The 22,005-nt window shown below is 42.1% G+C and overlaps 1 protein-coding gene across 5 annotated transcripts in view; it reads right to left on the bottom strand.

Annotated features, from left to right (window-relative positions):
• Positions 1-22,005, bottom strand: part of FLT3 (fms related receptor tyrosine kinase 3) — a 41,962-nt gene that overhangs the window by 19,075 nt on the left and 882 nt on the right. For 2 of the 5 annotated variants that reach the window (XM_090133667.1, XM_090133685.1), the window contains exons 1-8: positions 15,056-21,952; positions 8,590-8,714; positions 7,075-7,277; positions 6,503-6,618; positions 4,421-4,538; positions 3,359-3,510; positions 2,418-2,557; positions 2,185-2,338 (exon numbers count right to left, since the gene is read on the bottom strand). In XM_090133667.1, coding sequence (XP_089989793.1) covers positions 2,185-2,338; positions 2,418-2,557; positions 3,359-3,510; positions 4,421-4,538; positions 6,503-6,618; positions 7,075-7,277; positions 8,590-8,714; positions 15,056-15,083 — 1,036 coding nt within the window. In that variant the 5' untranslated portion in view covers positions 15,084-21,952. Of the gene's footprint in view, positions 1-2,184; positions 2,339-2,417; positions 2,558-3,358; positions 3,511-4,420; positions 4,539-6,502; positions 6,619-7,074; positions 7,278-8,589; positions 8,715-15,055; positions 21,953-22,005 lie in introns of those variants that run through there. The other 3 variants (XM_090133661.1, XM_090133660.1, XM_090133678.1) reach the window with 3 other exon arrangements.

Genomic DNA, 22,005 nt, shown 5'->3' with positions numbered 1-22,005 from the left:
TGTATGTATCATTTCTGTATCAAATTTCTGTATCAAATTTCTGTATGTTGAAATTGAACTTGGTGTGCTAGCACAGATTCATTCTGGCAATGGCTGTAATTAATATATCAGGCTAAAAGCTGTGATGCATAGAAGTTGCATATGATGTCCCTGTATAACCTTGGAAGGGGAAGTGTGAGATAGTAACATCTCTTCTCATTAATCCACCATGTAAGAAAACAGATCTTTTCAAAGCAATGCCAAGGAGTCCATAGAGTTTTCACAGGCATAAAGTGGTATTAAGGAGGGTACAATTCCCATAGTTTGGCATAATGAGGTCAAAAATGCGATGAAACCAAAATTTATGTTACAAATGTACAACCTTCCATGGAGAGTGACTCACATGTCTCCTATCAATGTGATGCTTAGAGATGAGAGTTCAGGGATCCAAGGAGCTGGTATTTCTGAAACGAGCACTGGTACTAGAGAAAGAAGAGGATTTTGCCCAACCCAGATATCACACTCGGTTATTGTAAATCATTGCAGAACTTCCTGCTCAGAAGTAGGCAGAAGCTGAACAGGGGATATTGCACTGAAAAAGTCATTTCTGAAGACACCGAGGCAAGTATTCTCACTTCCTACCACCCCTAGCTCAGGCGCTGCAAACTCTGACAGTAGCTACATCTACTATCAGAGTTAAGATGGGTGCTTCAGAGATCCTGGTTCTTGGGGTGAATAGCCCAACTCCACGCATAGCTGTCACAAAATGGTTCCCAACATTGACTTCAGCAGTACTGCCCAGGCTACAGCTTTTCTTTTTCTGCCTTATTTCCAGATCTATGCCTAGTTAGCATATTATCTCCACCTGAGAAATCAGGTTTGCTGCTGAGGCTGTTATGGGATAATTTCAAGACTGTTGGCTTTTGGATTAACATATTGCCTAAAAAGAATGAAGTTTCTTTTGGTATATTTGAATTTTCAGGCCTTGTGTAGCTTGGTGCTAGGAGAATGATTCATTTCAGTGCCTGAGAAGCAGAAGACAAATAGACCAGCCAGTAACACAGCAGCAGTTGTCTCTGGAGCTTAAGGTTTCCCTTCCTACCATCACAGCTGCAGCATCTCTCTTGTTAGGCAGTTTGCCAGCTCTGTCATCATGGGCTGTTCATGATCTCTTTGTGCACTGTTCACACTTCATGCAAAAGTTCCACAGGTAACTGAACTAGAATTCTTTCACAGATTTTCTTTTTCCTAAATAGTTTGGCAAACTCAAATGGCCATTTGTCAGTCATTCCCTTGCCATAAGAGGAAATTGACCTTTCTCTTTTGTTCTGTCTTGGGTGAGAAAGCCACCTCCAAGAGACTTGCAATTGCTTGATTTCTTCCTAGTAGACCCAAGTCAGGCCCGATGCAAACTTTCTATCTGCTTTTTTTCTATGTTGCAGCAATGAGCCCATGAAGGGCTTGCAGGTGGAGTGCAGATTCCCTACCAGGCAGATGCAGATGGAGGACATGGTGAGGAGGCTGAGATCATGGCTACAACTTTCCAAAACTCAGGGTGGAGTCATAGCAGAACAATTCTGTACCACAGTAGTTGACACCAGCTGGTGGTCTCCAGACTGTGGCCAAACTAATATACAGAGCACTAATAACACAAGGACAGGTCATGCTCGTAATACACTTGGCCAGCTCCAGAAATGGTGTGTTCTGAAAGGATTTTCTCCTAGCTGTTTGTATGCTCTGCAGTTGCCAAAATCTGACTTGGTAGCATAGAGGTTCCCCTGCCCAGAAGCCCCAGGGAAAGCTGCCAGTAACTTAGTGTCCCCACAAAAAGCTGCCATGGCTTTGTGTCACACTGTTTGGGAGTATCCTACAACAACATGAGCTGACTCCCAGCCTGTGCTTCAAGAAATAATCATGAAACCTCCCAGCAGTGACTGTTCATTTCACCTCTAAAAGCACTGTCTTTTAATGAGAATTATTTGGAAAGCGGTTTGGCAAGAAAAAGTTTGTTATCGTCAGGAACCTGAATGACTCAGTTCGGATTAATCTCTTGGCTTTCCTAGTCTGTCACTAAGTGCAAACAGGACTTTTTCTTAGAAATCGCCAGGAACACGTGTTGCACACCTGCAAGCAAGGAACTACCATACTGAAAACAAAACAAAGCAGCCAGCACACGGACAAAATTAACACTGGGGTTGGAATTACCTAAAACAGTAACCAGAGCAGTTTGATTTGGATGAGCTGTAGAAGAGCAGGTATAACGTCCGCTGTCGCCTTTTCTTGCTGCTGAAGTAAACATGTACTGGATCCGAATGGCTGAGCGGTCTGTTTGGTACTCCAACCCCTCAAATCGGCGACTCTAGATGTCAACAGAGATTTCCTTTTAATCAGTTGATGGTGCCTAGTGTTGCTCATTTTAAAACATACTGCTTTCTTACCTGCTGCACTTCTTTGTTTTCAAAAGATAAATTTATTCTGAATTTGTAATTACGATAAACAGCTCTGCATCTGATCAGCAGTGGTTCTCCAACTTTGAGAAGTAACTCAGCTGAAGGTGTTGCTCGTCTTTCACTTAAATCTATAAAATGAAGCATAGTCACAAAACAACAGCTATGATTCTGCCTAGAAAAATACTCATTTAAATCAATGTTTGTTCTTCTAATTCTGTATAGACATCCATTATTACATTGTAACGACAATTAGAATTTGAGAAAATTACTCATTAAGCATGAAATCAGGAAATCTGTTGGATTTAGGGAAACGTTCTTTACTATGAGAGTGGTGAGGTGCTGGAACAGGCTGCCCAGAGAGGTTGTTGATGCCCCGTCCCTGGAGGTGTTCAAGGCCAAATTGGATGGGGCCCTGGGCAGCCTAGTATTAAATGTGGAGGTTGGTGGCCCTGCATGTGGCAGGGAGTTTGGAGATTCATGATCCTTGACATCCCTTCCAACCTGGGCCATTCTACGGTTCTGTTATTCTGTGATTTAGATGCCTCAAACCAAATGCTTGTCATAATTTACAATGTTTAGCTCAGTGTTTAGCTCAAGTCAAGCTTATTTAAAAACAAAAACAAAAAAAAAGACAAACAAAAACTTTACATTTTAAGGATATTTTGAAGCACATTCGCTGCAATGGAGCTCTAAAAGCATGCAAAAATGGATGATAGTTCTTTAGAAAAGGCAAGACACTATTTACAGAGACCACAAATAGCTATAACAATTTAGGATATAAAATACAAGACAGAGCAATTGCATTCACTGTTAGATTTGTTCCAGTGGTGACAAACAACTTAGTCCAGAAAGTGTATTCAGGCAAGCAGTGCAACCAACTCCAGCAGCAGGATCCAGCTCACGTGTACAAAAACCCTGAGAGAAGTTACCTATAGTAAAGAGGCTGGTGCATTCTCTGCCCAGGTCATTAGCTGCACAGCACCATATGTAAGTTTCGTACAATTCACTCAGGTGTAATTCATATTGTACGTTCTGTATGCCATCTATTTCTCCATTTTCTTCATGCATTTTATTAAGGCAGCTGTAATTACAAGCACAATTATTCATTGACTCATTTGGTTAACCTCCAGCGAATGAATCTGATAAATCTCCAAGCCATGAGAATATGCAAACAATAGTGGGAAAATTGGATCTTACTCGGCAGAATAAAAAGGAACTAGGAAAGGCAAAGATAAGAAAATAAAAATGTCACAGCCTAGACAGAAGAATGATCTGAAATGACCCGAATATACTGATGCATGAATGGGTAATTCTATAACTAAATAGAGAAATCATATAGGTTGGCCTTTCACATCACGTCCCTGAATTCATGATGATGGGAGTTGCTGCAAATCCAGCAGAAATGAAATCCCAGATCCCAAACTGTCACACAGCAGAGAAAGGCATTCCCTATGGCCAGGGTATGAAACACACTGAGGTCTGTTTTCTTTGAGCTTATGTGCTGCTTACTTGAGCACATTACACAGCTGAAGAATCAATCAAATCTGATAATAGAATGAGAAAAAAATCATTTAGATAGGAAAAATATGATCCCTTATGACATCTCCCCAGCTTTAATGCAAGTGTATTTCTTTTAAAAGTGAAAAAGTAGAGAAAAAGGAGATACTTTTCATTTGTTCTGGTGACATTAAAATGCCAAAATCTGGAACAACATTTCCAAGCCAAGAGCTGAAGGCTTCCAAAAGAGTGCAACAGACAACATTTCTAAGAAAACTGCTCCCACGTTCCAACAGTGAGTCATGCAGACACATGGGTGTGCAGCCCAGCAGAGCCCACTGCGTCCTCCTGCAAACATGCTGACCCAAAGTTCTTCTTCATTATACAGCCAACTCACCAGGCAGACCCAACAGTATAAAGTCTCTCCTTTCCTCATCAGAAAATGATAAACTTCCAGTCTAGAGGTTCATAGTGCATAAAAACCTGTGCCATACCTCTTTTCATGTGTTGTGCAAAATGTCCACTTCACAGAGGGCTGGGGGTAGCTCTGTGATATGCACGTTATTATATCCAGTTTCTCAGATATCCTGAAATAGGGTTTGCCCGGTTTACCTGTTAAAAATCATGCAACTGTTTAAAAATGATGAAATAATTATTATTGAGCAAACAGTGCCTTGCTTATTTCACAGTACACGAAGTCAAAGAGATGGAACTTACTTCATGAGGTTTCACTGCTGGGGGAAATGAAATAATTCAGCCCTGAGCATATCGAGGGTTGGTCTCAGGAGCTTTTCAGTCTCTATTTACTAAATGAATACATTTCCCACTATCAGAGACCTGCACCAGATAATGACCCTGGGGCTAACACCTTGCTGTTATGCTGGTGTTAATGTGCTGGTGTTAACTGGATGTGGCTGCCAGTCACCACATGGGAAGGAGCACAGACACCTTTGGAAACCACATCCCAAGCCCCTGGCCTTTGGTGGAGCAGCTGTTGAGCAAAATCTCAGCCCCAGATAAGATTGTTGCATCAAGTCAGACACAATGGAGGAACAGCAGGGAATGACAACTTCTGATCAGCAGCAGGCTTCTCCATGTAGGCCATCTTACATTACAACTTCCACTCCAGAGACTGCCATTCTCTTTAGAGCTGTGCTTTCATTTCCGGTAAAGTGACACATTAAGGTGAAACTAATACTTTTGGCTTTTTAATTCTTGTTCATTTCTCTCTTATAAGCTTGGCCCAGAGGGCTTTTTTTACCTACAGAGATTCACATCTCAGTTGAAGGGTTCACATCTAGCCTGAAGGATTTTATGAGATGTAATTATGGCATTAGATTCACAGGAGCAGATAATGCAATCCAAGCAATTGATATGAAAAAGATCTTTACTGAGACTATTTTGAACTGTTCTCACTTGTGCATGTAATAACATTTTTTTTACCTCTAAAGCCTAATTGATGTGGTAGTAAAAGTAAATTTTAATCAAAGTTTAATACTCTGTCCTTTCAATGAAGCTCTTAAAATTGTAATTAGGACACCCAATAAGTCTTCAGATAAAATGAGGAGAAACTGGAGGTGACATTTCAGGCATCTGAGTGAAAAAATGTCCATTAAAAGAAATATTTTAATAGCAAATAAAGAAGGCATAAAAATGTTGATTAAACATTGATTAGACACAGTATATTAGAAACAAGGCAAGTAATAATTTTTGTTATTAAACCTATCTCTAAAGGGGTTTAGTCCTAGCAACTTTGTCAGAATTTTAGCTCTTTGGATTGATTTTTTGCTTTCTTTTCCTTAACACATTTATACTGAACTTTATATTTAAATTTGGGCCCTTACAGACAAAACAATATGTTACTTCCTGACTGTTAAAAAAAAAATCATTTCAAGTCTTGAAAAAAATGTTCTTGGACAACTCTAGTAGGAAATGGAAAACTGAATTTTGTTACAGCAGTTGCCTTTGCATGGTGGATGTCCCCTTTGTGGACCTTGAGGAAATTCAACCAAATCTGCAAAGCTGCAGCTTGTCTGTGCTCTGCCATGTCCTACTGGGCTCAGCACTTACAGAGCCAGCTCCTTGTGCATCTCTGTGCCGAGCAGCCGTAGGGCTGGTGTATCTTACCCTGAGACCACTGAGAATAAATGAATTCAGATGCAAGAAAAAGGCAGCCCACAAGCTTTGAAAGCATACGACAGCCACCCTTCATCTGCCTCTTCTGGCACAGAGGGAAATCTCTCAGAGCAAAGAAGAGGGCTGTTGCACATTTACATCTTCATTTGCTCATTTGCTTGTCATCAACTAGTGAAAGCTGACTTGCATGTAGTAAGGCAGTCTATGGTTTTGACTTGAGCCACTGAAGACAGCCACAAGTCCAATGCAGACCTAGGAAGGTGCTTGAAACACATAACATGGAAGAAGTGGCACCCAGCATGGGCTGAGCAGATGAGAAGAGGCATTTGGGAAGAGAGATGCCCCATGAAAAGGTGGAAGCCTGACTGTTTTGGGTGATCTCAAGCCTCTCCTCTTGGACCTGCTGATGGAGTAAATCCTGCTGTCTGAGACATACTTACTTTGGATGAGAACAGGAACAGTGATGGTGTAATTGCTGTTTTTACTGATGACTGAGAGAGTGTATTTTCCTGCTTGTGTTTCTCTTATTTGAGAAAAAGACAAAGAAGTAACATACCTATAAAACAGGAGATAAAGTCATCTTTGCTATCTGAAAGGTAATATGCTGCAGACACCATTCCATTAGCTCTGTGCTTGATAGCATGAAAAACTATTCAGAGATAACAGTACTCATTATTTACATTACACCCTTTAGCCTAAAGTGTTTTAATCCATCTATACATGCAGCTACTATAGGACCTTACAACCACAAGTACCCACGTCCGTGCCTAATGCTGATTACTGGGAAGGATGGACTTAGAACAGCTGGAGTGATTCACAGGGAAGTACTCTACCTACAATCCCATCCCAGGATCCCTGCAGTTGGAGGCAATAACCTTCAATTGATGACAAGATTTAAAAAGTTAATGTATGACATGGAATTATACACAAGCAAAGTCACGCAGAACATGTTTGTATCCTAAGAGAAATGATCCCTGCCATGTTCTTTGATCCAGTACATCCCTCGACTTACTGGTTATCTGAATCCAATGACAGTTCACAAGCTTGGATTTCTTTAAAAAACCAATGGCATGAAATGATCTCTGAAATGTTCATTATCACTCTTAATTCAATATCTTCAAACACATTAGCTTCCACTTTTTTAATTGGTTCATAGATGTTCTCTGCTCCCTGAGAATTCAAATGGCACTCAAGATCTTCCAAAACGTTAGAGATCTGCAATGCAAGAGAACAGATTGTTGTGTATTTGGTAGCAATTAGCTTTGTCTGCTATTTCATACTCAAATATTTTTAAAGGATTCTCTTCTGGAAAAGCCTTCATAAATTAAGAATGCCTCCTAATGCCCAAAATATAAATAGAAACTGTACTAAAATAACACCTTCAACGTACTCCCATTTTTTCCCTACTGTCAAAGATTCATAAGTATATTGAATTCTACCACACAAAGAAGCCCAATAGGATTCATGTTGCATTAGCTAATTCTGTTCTCTATAAAAGGCCATCACAGAGCAACTTCAGCCAGAAACATTACAATTTCCCATAGTGGCTATTCTTTGCTCTCATTTTTGCTTCCCTTCTTGTAGGACCACGGGAGTACAGAGAAGAACTATAATGAAAACTTTCTGTTTGAGACTTCAGTGCAAAGGCGGGGCCAGAATGTTTTTCACTGTCCTACTGCTTTCCAGACCTCAGCTTCTTGTGGGCTTCACTGGGTAGAGAATGTTTGGCTTGGGTGACTGCATACCTTTCATTTCCTCACCAATGCATACTGCTAATGGTGAATTGCAAATGGAAGGTTCTGCAGCACTCATAGCTGGTGGTAGACTAATGAGTCTTTAAGTTTAGCTACATGAAGAGGTGTCAAGTAAGCAGATCCCTGAAAAACAGCCCTACATATTTCCCTCACTGTGCTGGGTGACATTTATCCAGTGTAAGCTTTGAAAGGATGGGGTTTGTTGCCTTCTTTGCCCCACACAGTGCTTGACCAGGTACCCTGGTATGATTCTGCTGCTTCTCACTCCTTGCTCCTTCTTTTTCCCATTGCTCGATCTGAAAGGTATCTAGAGATAACAGCCAAATTCCGCTTCATCAGACACAGGGACAGCACAGCTTTGGCCGGTGTACTGAAATGGTTCCTTAGGAGATTGGTCAATGGGAAGTTGATTGTGACACCGCCATGGATTAAAGGGTCAGAGTGCTGTAAGCTTTTGGGAAAGTATTTGGGACAAGAGGTAATGGCCTTGTGTTATACCAGGTTGAATATTAGGAAAAATTTCCCCTTTCCTCCAGTGGTGACGCACTGGAAAAGTCTGCCCAGGGAGGTGGTGGAGTAACCATCCCTGAGGTGTTCAAGAGATGTGTAGATACGGCACTATGAGACGTGGTTTAGTGGGCATGTTGGGGTTGGGTTGGTTAGACTAAATGATCTTGGAAGTCTTTTCTAACTGTAACAATTCTATGATTCTATGATTCCATTTCTGGAGTGAACAGGAAACTTCGTAAGCAACTTGCTTTCTGTTAGATCACCTTGGAAGATACTGATGTCTCTTCTGTCCTTGAAGCTCCATTTCTTTGTCTGATAAGCACACATGTAATCTTAGATGTGCTTTGATTCATTGCAGAAGTGAAAGCCATGGCTGTCATAACTAGAACTATAAAACAGAAGTAGAAAACAAATGTGAATGTGTCTATCATCTCTCTGCTCAGGGATAAGCATTTTAATAAAAATAAAACACAACAAAACTGTAGACAGATTGTGCGGATTTTTTTTTTTTTTTTTTGTTAGCAGACAGTAGAAATACATAACTATGCACGTGCATTTGCAGGCTCTGTTTTTGTGTATCAAGACTAGTAAGAGTGATTTGGGGATCCTTTCAACACCACAGACACACCACACTTTAGGAGTACGTCCCATAACATAGCAGAACGCAGTAGGAGAAATCTCGTTCTCACTGCAGTCAGACAGACTTCTTGTTGCCATAAGCTGAGTTAGGATTTCACAGAGACGCTGAGGTGCGCACACAGGGAAGCGCCTGCCCTGCTTGGCAATAAGAGCTCCCGCTCGGTGCCCGCGGACTCGTTCGGACGCAGGGGCGATGTGCGACCACGAGGGGGCGCTCCCGCCGCGCCCGGCCCTGCTTTACCTGAGGAGAAGCACAGCTGCGCCGAGAGCACAGCCGGCACTGGGGCAGCGACCTCAGCCAGCTCTGGCTCTTGCCTGAGATTTTTCTTCCTTTCTTCTTTACTTCTGCCCTTCCTTTTTCCCTTTCTTTCCTTTTCCTTTTCCTTTTCCTTTTCCTTTTCCTTTTCCTTTTCCTTTTCCTTTTCCTTTTCCTTTTCCTTTTCCTTTTCCTTTTCCTTTTCCTTTTCCTTTTCCTTTTCCTTTCCCTTTCCCTTTCCCTTTCCCTTTCCCTTTCCCTTTCCCTTTCCCTTTCCCTTTCCCTATCCCTATCCCTATCCTTATCCCTATCCCTTTCCCCTACCCTTTTCCTTTCCTTTTCCCTTTTCTTCTCCTCTTTCCTTTTCTTTTCTTTTCTTTCCACAAGAACAACTCCTGTATATATAGTAGAAATTCCTGCAGAAGTGTTTCTTTTAGGAGGGATATCACACCAGAACTTGTTACAGTGAATGAACCGTTTCTAATTGATTCAGTGCAAATGCCAGCAGAGGTTTTGCTGGTTGGTGACTTGCTGGCTTTATGCTTCCCTGGTCCTTCCAAATCTAAAAGACCTCCTCACAACTTCTGAGGAAGGAAAAATTGTGTTGCTCAATCAGCCTCAAGACACTGCTGCCAAGCCAGCCGGTTCCAGCACAGTTTATCATATGCAGCAAAGAAGACTTTGTCCACAAATTAATTTTCCACCTTTTTAGTTTTTCTCTGCCCTGCCTTTTCAGGCCCCAGATGAAAACAGCTGCAAAGAAGCCATTCCACTTTCTTCCACATTCTTTTATACCCCGTGACTTCTCTCCCCAGCCACCATTTCCAAGAATTTCTCCTCTGTCTTGTTATGTAGTAACAAATTTTTGATACAGCAAACATTACCTTTCGGATAAAATTATGCTTTTTTAATAGTAATGTATTTCTTCTTAGAGGAGGACAGTTAGATCTGTCTATGCCTCATTGCAGCCAGCTTATAAATCATGCAGAAATCTTAACAAAGCATAATTGAGATGGATAAAGATTTCACATCAGCACTGGGGATGTGCTTTATACCTCTCTGTCAGAGTACAAGGCAGAACCTTTTCTAAAAGAACACATAGCTGGGAGTCAGGAGAGCTACTCCTACTTTTTTCCTGATTACCTGTAGATCTGTTTGCTTTGGTGCTTTATGAAGTAAACTAATGATGACATGAAGTGCAGGCATACATTTCACAACACTGTTACATATCCAGCTTTACTGACTGCTTCTGCCATTAAGTTTCTTGCAGACTGTTATCCAAACCATGCTCTGTGATCAGTGTTTCAATTTCATCATTCTTTTAAGCCAGAATGAATCACAATCCAGTTTGATTTATATATTTTTATCGGGTTCCAGATTTTCTAATTCTATACTTGCCTTCCTGCAAACGTGAGACTCGCTGTCCCTCTGGGAATCAGTTGCTTTTAGTGCAGGATTATGCCTGTTTATGAATAGCCCAAACTCCTATTGCTGTTTCAGGCTTCTTTTATAGTTATTGACTCACCCAAACATCATACTGCTCCTTAATTTATAGATCTGCTTTGTAATCACTTCTTTGAGTCCTCAGTTAGGGTCAGTAACTCACAGCTTTAATGTGAAAATAGTTACCACCTTAGCACAAAGCAAATGCTGAAGACTGAAGTTGTCCTGCCTCTTCTGGTTTGTGGTTACCTACCGCTTGGGTGAGGAAGAACTGCAGGGCTGTATTCAAATTCTTATTTGCCTTTCATTTCATTAAGAAAACTTTCCATCTACCCTCCATGTGGGTTGCAGATAAAAGCTCAGCTCAAACAGCTGAACTGTTCTTTTACTTGTTACTGTTCATTTTGTCTGCTTTGCATGGGACTAGCTGGGTCAGTGACAGCCCTTCCACCCTGCAGAATAGCTATAGGTCTCCTATAAGTGGTGCTGAGCTGTCCTTCTTCTTGAATATCCTCTACAGGATGTTTGCTCACAGGGATGGCACATATTTGTGCCATTAACGAGCTGGATAGACAACACTGAAGTAAAGCAAACAGACTTGTCTCAGCTAATTACATAAGTAAGTTTGCTTTGTTTAACTCTTTTTTTTTTAAAGTACTCTGTGTTTAAGTACTCCAGGCTCATTAGCTGACACACTGACAGCACTTCTACCAATATTAGTGGAATTACTGCTTGCCTGCAAGCAAGAGCTACTTTAGTTAAGTACCAAAAGGTAAAGGTATGACATTTCCAGCACCTCATCAACAGTGAGAGGAGGACCTGCACAAAAGAGAAATGAAAACAGAACACTGCAGAAAGTGAAATGATATCACTCATCATCCCACTGTTGTAAAACTTCTCTTTTAAATGAAAACAAGTTTCTATAGCATGCTACAGTCTTTCTCTTTCTGGACAGCGCGTGAGGGAGTGAACAGGGACAGCCTGAAAGGTGGGTGGGGGAAAGACAGACAGAAGCAGGGAGAGCTAAAGAGAATGGTTTTGCTACAAAACATGAAAAGGAAAAAAATGTCTTGTCTCTGAACTGATTTTTGGTTCCTACTTTCCTTTTGAAATTGTGCAATCATTGGGATAAAACAATACTTTGCTGCTATACAAAACTGGAGTATCTTTCTGCCTCTATTGGTTACCCACTCCCACTCTTCCATATTTCTGCCCTGTAAATGTTTTACTTTCCAATTTCAATTCCATCAATGTTTGCTGTATGTTTTCATCCCTGCCTTTTTGCAATGAACACTTCCACGAAAATTTTCAGAAAAACTAGCTCAACATAATGACCCAAAGTAGTTTTTCAGTTAAGAGCACATAATCTTGCACATCACTGAGCTTATGCCATGAACTTCAGTATCTTTCAATAGCTGCATTTTCAGAAATGCAGGAACAACAGAAGAGGAAGCTTGGATTCAGCTCTGTGTGCTATACTATTTTGGGGTCCTAACAGGAAGAGATGTAGAAGGGGATGCTGTGGAAGGATGAGATGCCTGCAGCTCTGCTTCACTGAGCAGCATGCACCGATGCACTGCTGGGCATACTGGCTTCTCAATAACTGGAAAGCTGGGGAATGTGAGAAATATTTTTGAGAAGATAGGCCAAACCTCAAAATAAACAAAACACCAATAGCTATAAGTTACATTCACTTGTATCATCATATAATCCTCTTTCACCTTCAGGAATCATCACTTCAGAAATTATGCCTTATCCTCTGATTCATGATATACACAGTGATAGATGACCATGAAAATATGTTTTGCTGGGCACAACTATGTTTCCCTGAGTAAGGAGACCACTTACTAGCTTTTTCCAGCATTCACAACTGGAGAAATCTTGCACCAACATTTTTACATGCTTCGGAAAAGAGATTATAGTTAGAATCAAACTGGATTCCCCCTGTGGTGCTGATTGGTTTAATTTCTCTGCTTGCAGTGGGGCTCAGCACCTGAGCGTGCTCTGGATTGCTCACCAGATGGGTGTCAGCAGAAGGTTGACTGCTGGGACGTGGACAAATCCTGCTGGCTGCTGGTTCCTATTGCTGGGACTTAAATGCATCCTGCTGGGTCTCACCCATTTTGAAGGTTCCCCTTACAAAGGAAGAACGTGCTGTCCTATCTCGTGGTTTTTGGGTTTTCTGCCATGCAGAAGGAATAGACACTTATGTTCTGCAAAGGTTTTTTTTCACATTATTGTTCCAGGAGTTTTGTGCAATCAGATACAGCATAATATAATCCAGAGCCTGTTAGGGCCTGAGTTTGCAGTCTTTGCTCATACAAAATTTCCTCTCACTTGTCAGCCATGCTGAGATCTTAACAGCTCAGAGCTTTGTTTCTCTCAGCCGCCTTGAAAATGCATAAAACTCCATGAGCAGCTCTCACTAGCAGCGGGTGCAACACGAATAAAGGGGGCAGGAGCAGTTGTTAAAGGAAAGATTCCTCTGGTGAGAAAGGTCACTGAAAGTCTCTGTTTGTCACAGAAGTTCTCTTGTGAAACATGAAGCTATATTACTGCCTCGGTTCCCATCCATCCTCCCACCTCATCCACTAATGCTGTACGCTAGATAATATTATCATTAACCACAAGCTCTTGTTTAGGATAACCAGAAAACATTAAGAAGATGAGGAACTGGAGTAGTGCTTTTAATATATATATCTGTATTTACATATATATTGTACTGTATTTGTTATTTTCTAAAGTTTTTGGGATTACATTCCTTGCTGCTGGGTATTATTTATTCCAGCAAAAAAAAAAAAAAATAGACAAGATCATTTTCTTTCTTGAATTTTTTGCAATTCTGAGTGTATAATTCACAAGCAGACCTAATGCCTTCACTCTGTACATGCTGGGGAGATTCTCCTCCAGAAGTTACTGCAGTTTGGCTTTCCTTTTGCTGAGTAAGTGCTCAATTTCTGATGGTTATGGTTCATCATGCAGACACAAGCTATGTGTGTTCACCCAACTTAGGGCTTACCTCTAGACAATACATGGATTTTTACAGGTAACACACCCATCTTTAACAAATAACATATAATTAATTAAATGCTTAACAGTTTTTCATCAGAATTTCTTTTAAAGAGTCATCTGCTAGAGAGAGATTCATAGAGCCAGCAATTCTCAGGACATCTGCTGTGAGTTCCATCTGTCTTTTCAAACCCTATCCAGCTTGCATGTCCCAACGTATTTGGTTTCTTCCCTATATCTGCTGGCCTTAAAAGAAGTACTGCTTCCTCCCTATATTGTTGCCTTGACTAAGTAATATCACAAGACAATGCAACAGTCCTCCCTGGTCCTTCTGCATCTCTTCTCACTCCTGAGAGCTGTCTCAGCCATGCTGAGGTCTGTTCTTCACAGAGGCCTTCAGGAACTACCATATCCCAAAAGCTAATTGTTTTTGTTTATTCTTTTACACTGCCAGCAAGACTAGCACAGCTCAGTCAAGAAGAAAAGACAGAAATCCATCTTTGACTACTACTACTTAATAATAGTATCAGCAATCATGCAAAGCAGGAGATCATAAAATACTCATTTTCATTTTACTCCACCATCCCTGCAATACCTCATGCAGACTGTCAGACATGAATGAATAACATCTAAGACTTGCTCTTTGAAGTAAATATTACTCCTGTATATGGAGATGAAAATGGACCTCAAGTTGTTAAATAACTTTCCCAGCAATGCATCAGAACAGAGAAAACTAGAAAACAAAACAAAACAAAACACTTTTTTTTTTTTTTTTTTTGCCCTGGATTTTGAATCAGCAAGATCATGTTTGATAGGAGCAAGTCATTTATTTTAAAGCCAGAGAAAAATAGTTGGAGGCATCTGAGATAAAAGACACTGTTATTTTCTTTTCTCTTAACAACTGAGGTGTTGGCAGAATTTCTCTCCAAAAAAACAGAGATACTTTCTAGATATTAATACCACACCTTCTATTTAGATTGTTCAACAACAAAACCTTCTGAGATACAGATGCAAATTTCAACATATCTCACTCAAAGATTATTTACGTAGAAAACTGTAGGTATATTGTTTAAAGTGATCATGTCAAGCTGGTATTAATACTTCTTTATCAGGAATACAAAAAAAACCTACTACATTTAGATACTTTTTGCTCTGAGCATGAAATGCATCAGGACAAGAGCCAGGCTGGGAGATCAAGGAGATGGGACAGAAAGGAGGACACACAGAAGACAGAAGAAAAGCAGGATGGAAAATAAAAGATGCAGGAGAAAAGGAATGTATCGGAAGCCAGGGGAGAAAGAAAGGCAAGGTATGAAGGGATGCAGTGAGAGGTTGGGACACGGGGAGGACAGGGTTCGAGGAGTGGGTTGAGGAAACCTTACCCAAAAGGTGCAGCAGACGCACTGCCATACTGCTGATGCCTGCCGTCCCCAGCCTCAGTGTGTGGGACCAGCCATGCAGGTGGTGTCTTCAGGGCACACGTCACTGCCCGCAGTGAAACCACTTCTTCAAAAGCCAGAACCACAGTCTTGAGCCTGAAGGAAACGGCTGTGTGCCAGAGAGCTGAGGGGCCTCTTCTGGGCTGAGGGATATTTCCAGCGGTGGTAAGAGCTCTGCCCCCTTGGCAGCTGGCCTTCTGCCAGACAGGGGAAGTGGCTGCCCAACATGGGGACTCGTGTCAAGAGAGGGTGTGTGGTGGTGGCCTGGATCTGTGCTTACCTCACAGGGAAGAGAGAACTAGCGCTGCCTGCAGGAAGGCTCAAATCGAGCTCCAGATGCTCTGAAATGGTCAGGGGATAAAAAATAAAGGCCTCTGGGGTCACACACAGACATAGGGATACAGCCATGAGTGGCTGCTGGTCCCTGCTCTGCCTCACCCAGTGCATAGCTCTTCAGCATCTGCCTTCTTGTTACTTATTGTTCGTTGGCATGCAGAGGGTCCAACCAGTCCACTTCAGCTGGAGTTACTCTTCACTGACTTGTTACTGGATCTGTCCCTTCAGAGGGGCAATCAGGCTCTGGGCTGCTGCATCCATACACTGTGTCCCCTAGACAGAAAGTGGATCCACTTCTATGGTCTAAGCTGTTGCATTGCCTCCAACTTGCTAATCCCTCAGTAGCAGTATTTTTACTTGCTAAGGACTAAAAAGTCATTCTGCAGTTGTATGGGAACTGGAAATAAACAATCCTTGCCCAGAAAGCTTGCATGTAAGAAAATAAACCCAATGTCAATAAATTGTTCTTAGAAACCTGCCAGAGATTACATCTTGAATGGATTTGGTTGGTATTGATACTTGGAAAGGAAATAGCTTTTTTGGCATTAGAGAAGATTAAATAAAAACGTAGATGGATGCTAGACAGGTATATTGCACATAAAAGAAATCATAGAAAAAAATCCCACAGATAATTGCAGAAGTGGAGGAAAAGTCATTGAGGCTAGCGCTGTTAATGGAGTTGAGCACACAGCCTCTCATAAAACTGCCTCAGAAATACAGATTGAGGCAATACATTTATGCCCTGGTGCTGAAGACAAGTTTGTATTTGATGCAGTGCTTTGCATCAAAGGAGTTGAAGGCGTTGAAGTGATGTGAAAACTAGGGAGGGATACATTAGCAAAGGTGTAAAAACTGAGAAAGGAAGCATAGGTCTCCATAGGTCTCAGAGAAATCATTTCGAAAAGAGAAATACCATGCTGGGAAAAAGTTCTTAGTATGTCTTTGCTTTCCTGGATGGCAGATGACCTTTACTTTGTGCAGACACAGCATGGATGAGGTTGGAAGACACATCTAAGAGATTATCTAGTTCAACCCTTTCCCAAAGAATGGCTAGCTAGAACTGGCTGCCTTGGGCCAACTGCAGTTTAGTTTTAAACATTTTCCAAGGATGGAGACTCCATAACTTCTCCAAGCAACCTATTCCAATCTTCAACCACCTGCACAGCACAGAAGTGCTTCCTGATGCTTAGGAGAACCTCCTGTGTTTCAGTTTGCGCCTGTTGTTTCTTGTCCTGGAACTGGGAACAACAGAAAAGAGCCTGACTCAATCTTCTTGCTCTCCCCCATCAAATATTTGTACACATTGATAAGATTTCCACTGAACTCTCTATTCTTCAGGCCAAACAATTCCAGTCTTTTCACTTCTACCTCATCTGTCAAATATCCCAAACTCGTGCATCATCCCCCATGTGATGCGAATCATCTTCAAGACCCTTCACTGAACGTGCTCCAGTAGGTTCATGTCTCTTCTGTTTTTTTACATCCCTTTCAATACCACATCTACATACAGCTTTTGCCTTCAGAAACTGGTTTGCAGACAGTATGTTCTTCAGTAACTACCAGAAATCTGCCTGTCATTTACTACTAGTGCCCAGTGGGTGGCAAGATGATGACCTGACTGAACACCTCTATGTGTGCCAAAGGAGTGGGTGCCTGTCCATTAGTACAAAATTTGCAAGTGGATAAAGAGCTTTATTTTCTCTTCCACCTGACGCATTCACTGGAAGCTACTGAGATTTCATTAAATATATTTTGCCTTTTTGTGGTTTAGATGCAAACTGACATTAACATTCTTAATCAGAAAGCATCACAATCTTCAAAGAAGAGCAACAAAGTGGGTGAAGGATCTGGAACACAGGTCTTATGGGAAATGACTAAGGGAACTGGGATTGTTTAGCCTGGAGAAAACAAGGCTTGGGAGAGGCCTTATTGCTCCCTACAACTGCATGAAAGGAGGATGTAGCAAAGTGGGGGTTGGCCTATTCTCCCAGGTGACAGCAATAGGACAAGAGAAAATGGCCTCAAATTGTGCCACTGGAGGCTCAGGTTGGATATTAGGAAAAAATTCTTTTCATATTGACAAGGTATTGGAATAGGCTGCCTAATGTCACCATCTCTGGAGGTTTTTAAGAGATGTGTAGATATGGCACAGAGGGATGTGGATTAGTGGGCATGGTGGGGATGGGTTGATGGTTGGAGGAGATGATCTTAGTGATCTTCTCCAACCTTAACGATTCTGTGATTCTATGGTTAAGTATCAGAACCTGTTCTTGGTGATGTACTTGATCTGATATCAGAAGTCTCAAAATACATGTGTTGTTTTCAGTTTAAAAGCTTTTGTGCAAGATGTCAGCAATTAGGACAGTTCATATCTATTGGACGTAGCCAAAATAAATGCATAAAATCCAGTGTATTTATTTAATTCTAAACACTTCAGACTGCAAGCAGGGGAAGCTCAAAAAATGCCGTATGCATGCAAATGACCACTAAGCATTCCTCTGAGTCAGCAGGTTTCTTCTTTGTCCCCTTGTGGTTCTGTTACTAAGGATTTTATCCATTTTATGTCACACTATGGCTGGCCTTCACTGCAAAAGTTAGATAAAGCCAGCTCCAGTGGGAGTTGTCAGAAGGTAGGAAACTCCCTAGCTAAACTAAGGCTGGTTTACCAGCACTAAGCTAATATTTTATTGCTTGTATTAATATGAACTCTAGCCTAAGGCTAGACCTCCCCCCATACGTAATTGACATACATGTTAGCATACATTGTTTACTGTGGGTGTAAGAAGGAACACTTCAAGGTCAGCTCCTGACTTGCTACTTGATTTGAATTCAAAACTGAGTTGGAATGAATTTCTTTTTGCATGTGAATGGGAATCTGGTCAGGAGCAGCATTAAGTTTCTTCCATGTACTGATGGTAAAGTCAACTACCCCATCAGGGACCCATTGGAACTGCTACCGCAGCCTGGTTCATTCAGTCCAACATCCTGCCTATTAGTCAGCTGCAAACGCTTCAAAGGAAGATTAAAAAAAAGAAATAATTTTGTGGATTAATCCTCTCAAGAGTGGCAATTTCCCTAAGAATTCAGACACCAGTTGGTTTATATCCTGAGCTATCAGGCTTTATTACTTAAAAAAAACCAAACCAAAACAAAAAAAACAACAAACCACCACAACCAACAAATGAAAAACGAATGCTAAATTCCTTTTAATATTACTGTGGGCTCTGATTGTACTTACATTTTCATAAATTTTGCTTTTTTTTTTTTTTTTTTTGCCTAATGATATACTATGAGACTTGAAAGGTTAAAGTCATATTATGCAAAACCATTTTCAAAAAACACTTCCTTTGATGTATTTCAGTAACATCAAGGAAGGGCAGTTTTTTAGGCAGAGATAATATCTCGTAATAGACTTACTCGTAGTGTTGAAAAAAAAATAATACAACAGTGCTTATTTTCCCTGCTACTTGGTAGGTTTAACAAGATTCCTGCCAACAAAACCTGTCTTGCCCATGCCTTAGAAAAATAAATAAATAAATAAATATCACAGCTAGTATAACTCTATCACTCAAAAAGTATTGTCATTCATTTCTATTATCTAATGCCAGCCTGCACTTCAGGATCTGTTTCCACATGATTTACTAAACATGTTAATTTTGGGTCAACACAAAGAGAAATCGTCACTCTCAATAGCGGGCAGAGCTTTCTCAACACAGTTTCAGATGCTAAGAAAGAGCCATTTGGCACATGCAACCTGATTTGGCTGGGGAAAAGAACTCTTGGCAGAGCTTTCCTTCCCAAGGATTTCCTTTTTTATACCCCTGCCCCCCATCTATTTTTAATCTCATAATGTTTTGTTCTCTCTCTAATAAAAGCTCTGTCACTTGGCTAAGCCTGTATATATGCACAGGAGTATTTTCCCATTTCTGGGTCAAAAAGCACGCTGCAGTTACGACTTGACTACAAACTGGGACAAGGCCCAGGGGCATTTCTCTGTTTTTCCTTTGTCTTTCTCCCTGGATATTGTGCAAAATAAATCTGGGTATGTGTCCGAGACAGAAGCTGCAGTGTTCTCCATAGAGGTACCAGCTTCAATACTGGGGACTTAGCTTTGTGAAAAGAATGGTAACATCACCAATTGCTACACAGCAGGAATGATCAGTGGGCTGCACAAGGCAGTGCAGTTCAAGTTCAAATATACTGAATGGCCGATGGGACACCTTTCAGTCCTGGCTGGCCACTGGGAACAGGCAGTGGAAATAAAACTGGATGGGAACACATGATTATGATTAACAAGAAGGTGTCAGGGTCCCAATGGCCACAGGTCAGTCTTCAGTCCCATTTCTTAACAGAAATGAGAGATGGGAAACGTGAGGGTTTGCCAGAGCCACAAAAAGAGGCTCATGCAATCTTCCACTTCTTTCCACTATTGGCTCTGTTGGCCAAAAAACCAAACCAAACCAAAAAAAAAACAACAAAGGTTGCTTCCAAACTGACTTCTTGTTCACTGGGAGTTTGATGATCACTAACACCAACACGGGTGGAGGGGAATCCAAAGCCCCATGGCATCATACCGTATGCCTCATTGCTATCTGTGCACCCCAGCTGGCAGGGTCATGTGCCACAGCCCCCTCCACTATCTCAGCTCTTTCTGCATCCAGGGTGGATGTTTCCAACCTGAACTATAGCATAGAGGCAGAAATAATGTATGTTGTGTGTGCACAAGCCCATTAACCTCAGCGTGCATGCAGTTGTAGACAAATGCATGGATCAGCAAAAGACCTGTGGGAAAAGGAGATTCACAAGACCGAAAACACAGGTTAGAATACACTTCAGCAATGGGAGTGGCTACACAATTGAAGCCTTTGCTTGGAAGAACTTATTTCATGCTCAACCAGTTCACCCAGAAAAGGTATTTCCCTATGTCTATCATGAAATCTCTTCTAAGATAACTTGATACCATTAGATCCACAGTAGTAAAGCTCTGGATAAAAGATCCACAGTGCTTGGGAAACCTGAGTGAAAACTGAGATTTTTGTTCTCCCTTTATTAACATTTTTCTGCTACCCTCCCAGCCTTCTCAGATGCATGCATAACTAGTCTACTCAGTCTGAACTTTTCGAAGGGATTTTTTTTCCAAAAGACATCATCCCTGGAAAAAGGGCTGATAGACAGACTGCTGATAACAGGACTTCTGCAGGTGCAGTTGGGTTCCCCTCGTTCTCCACACCTGGCATTCTCTGAGCACTGGATCTTCACACTCCCATTCTCCTCCACGAACCCATAGGCTCTCAAGGCCTCTCCCATCTGAAAGCTCTCCCCTACTCTTCGTCTTCTCAAGGCATGGATGAGTAGGATAAAAGAAGAGAAAACAACGCAATTCCAGACCCTCTCTTTCCCCACTGCAGGAGCTGAGGGACGTGTCATCCATAGCCCCAACAGCTTCCCACGCAACCAAGCCTGGGACTTTGCTCCTCAGAGGCTTTAACTCTAATGATGCGGTTTGAGTAATACACAACAAAGGACTGCTGCAAGCACCACAGAGAGCTGCTAGGAATACCTCTGATTTGTGTGCTAAAGCCAACTGCTTTTGATTACCTAAAGAGGTGCAAGTTCTGACCAAGGCATTTCCCATGTCTGAGGAGCTCATGAGGGCTCCCCTGACTATGCATCTGTGGTTGGTATCTGGGCTCCCCCTGAGAGACATTAAAGGAGAAACCAACAGGATATTTCCACTGTTTTGTCTAGTTTTCTATATTTGCAGGAACATAGCACACATAGAATCTCTGTCCCAGAGTTGGGAGGCAAGAAGGCTGAAACCTGGTGAATGGCAGAGAAGCGACAGACCTCATATTGTTCTCTTTGGATGCCAGGCTGGCATCAGAGTTCTGACTCCTGTCACCGTCTCAGTTTTCTGCCCAATTTTCATTTTTGGCACAACCGCTGTACCTCACAGCTGGTTTGTAAGTTGGAGGAGTCCTTCTGACTGCAAGAACAGATCCGGAGATTCCAGCTTAACGCATGGCTCCTTCCTGAAGCCCTTAAAGACTTCCTCTGAGGGAGGAAGGTTCCGATAGGTTTCAGCACAACACCGAAAAGCTCACTCCGTATATTTTTGTTAATTTCTCTCCACAGAATCTGTCGGAGCACTCCGGAGACGGGCCCTGGGGTAACTTTTCCCCCAGAGAAGACACAAGGCTCTCCCGTTCCCACACTCGGTGCTTTCCATACCCAACCGCCGCCAAGCGCGCTTCAGAACGCGACGCTTTGCCCCCACACAGCCCGCTCGGGCGACCGCACCAGCAACGCGACTGAGGAAAACCCGAGAGCAACCCGAGAGGCTGCGCAGGTGACAGAGCGGAGCCTCACCGAGCAGGGGGGAAAACCACTTCTCAAAAGCAGCGCGGCCGGAGGGACTCCCTTCAGGCAGAAGGGAACCCCGGTACGCCGCGAGGGGCGGGAAGCAGCGCGCCGGGGCCGGCCGACGGCCGCGCGGCACCCACCGCCCCGAGGCGGCCGCCGCCGCCACAGCCGCCCGCTGCCCCCGCGCCCCGACC

The sequence above is a fragment of the Phasianus colchicus genome, chromosome 1 (genome assembly GCF_987193195.1).
Source record: "Phasianus colchicus chromosome 1, bPhaCol1.hap1.1, whole genome shotgun sequence".
NCBI lineage: Eukaryota > Metazoa > Chordata > Aves > Galliformes > Phasianidae > Phasianus > Phasianus colchicus.
Note: the sequence above shows the minus strand (reverse complement) of the source record. Positions and strands in the feature narration are given on the sequence as shown.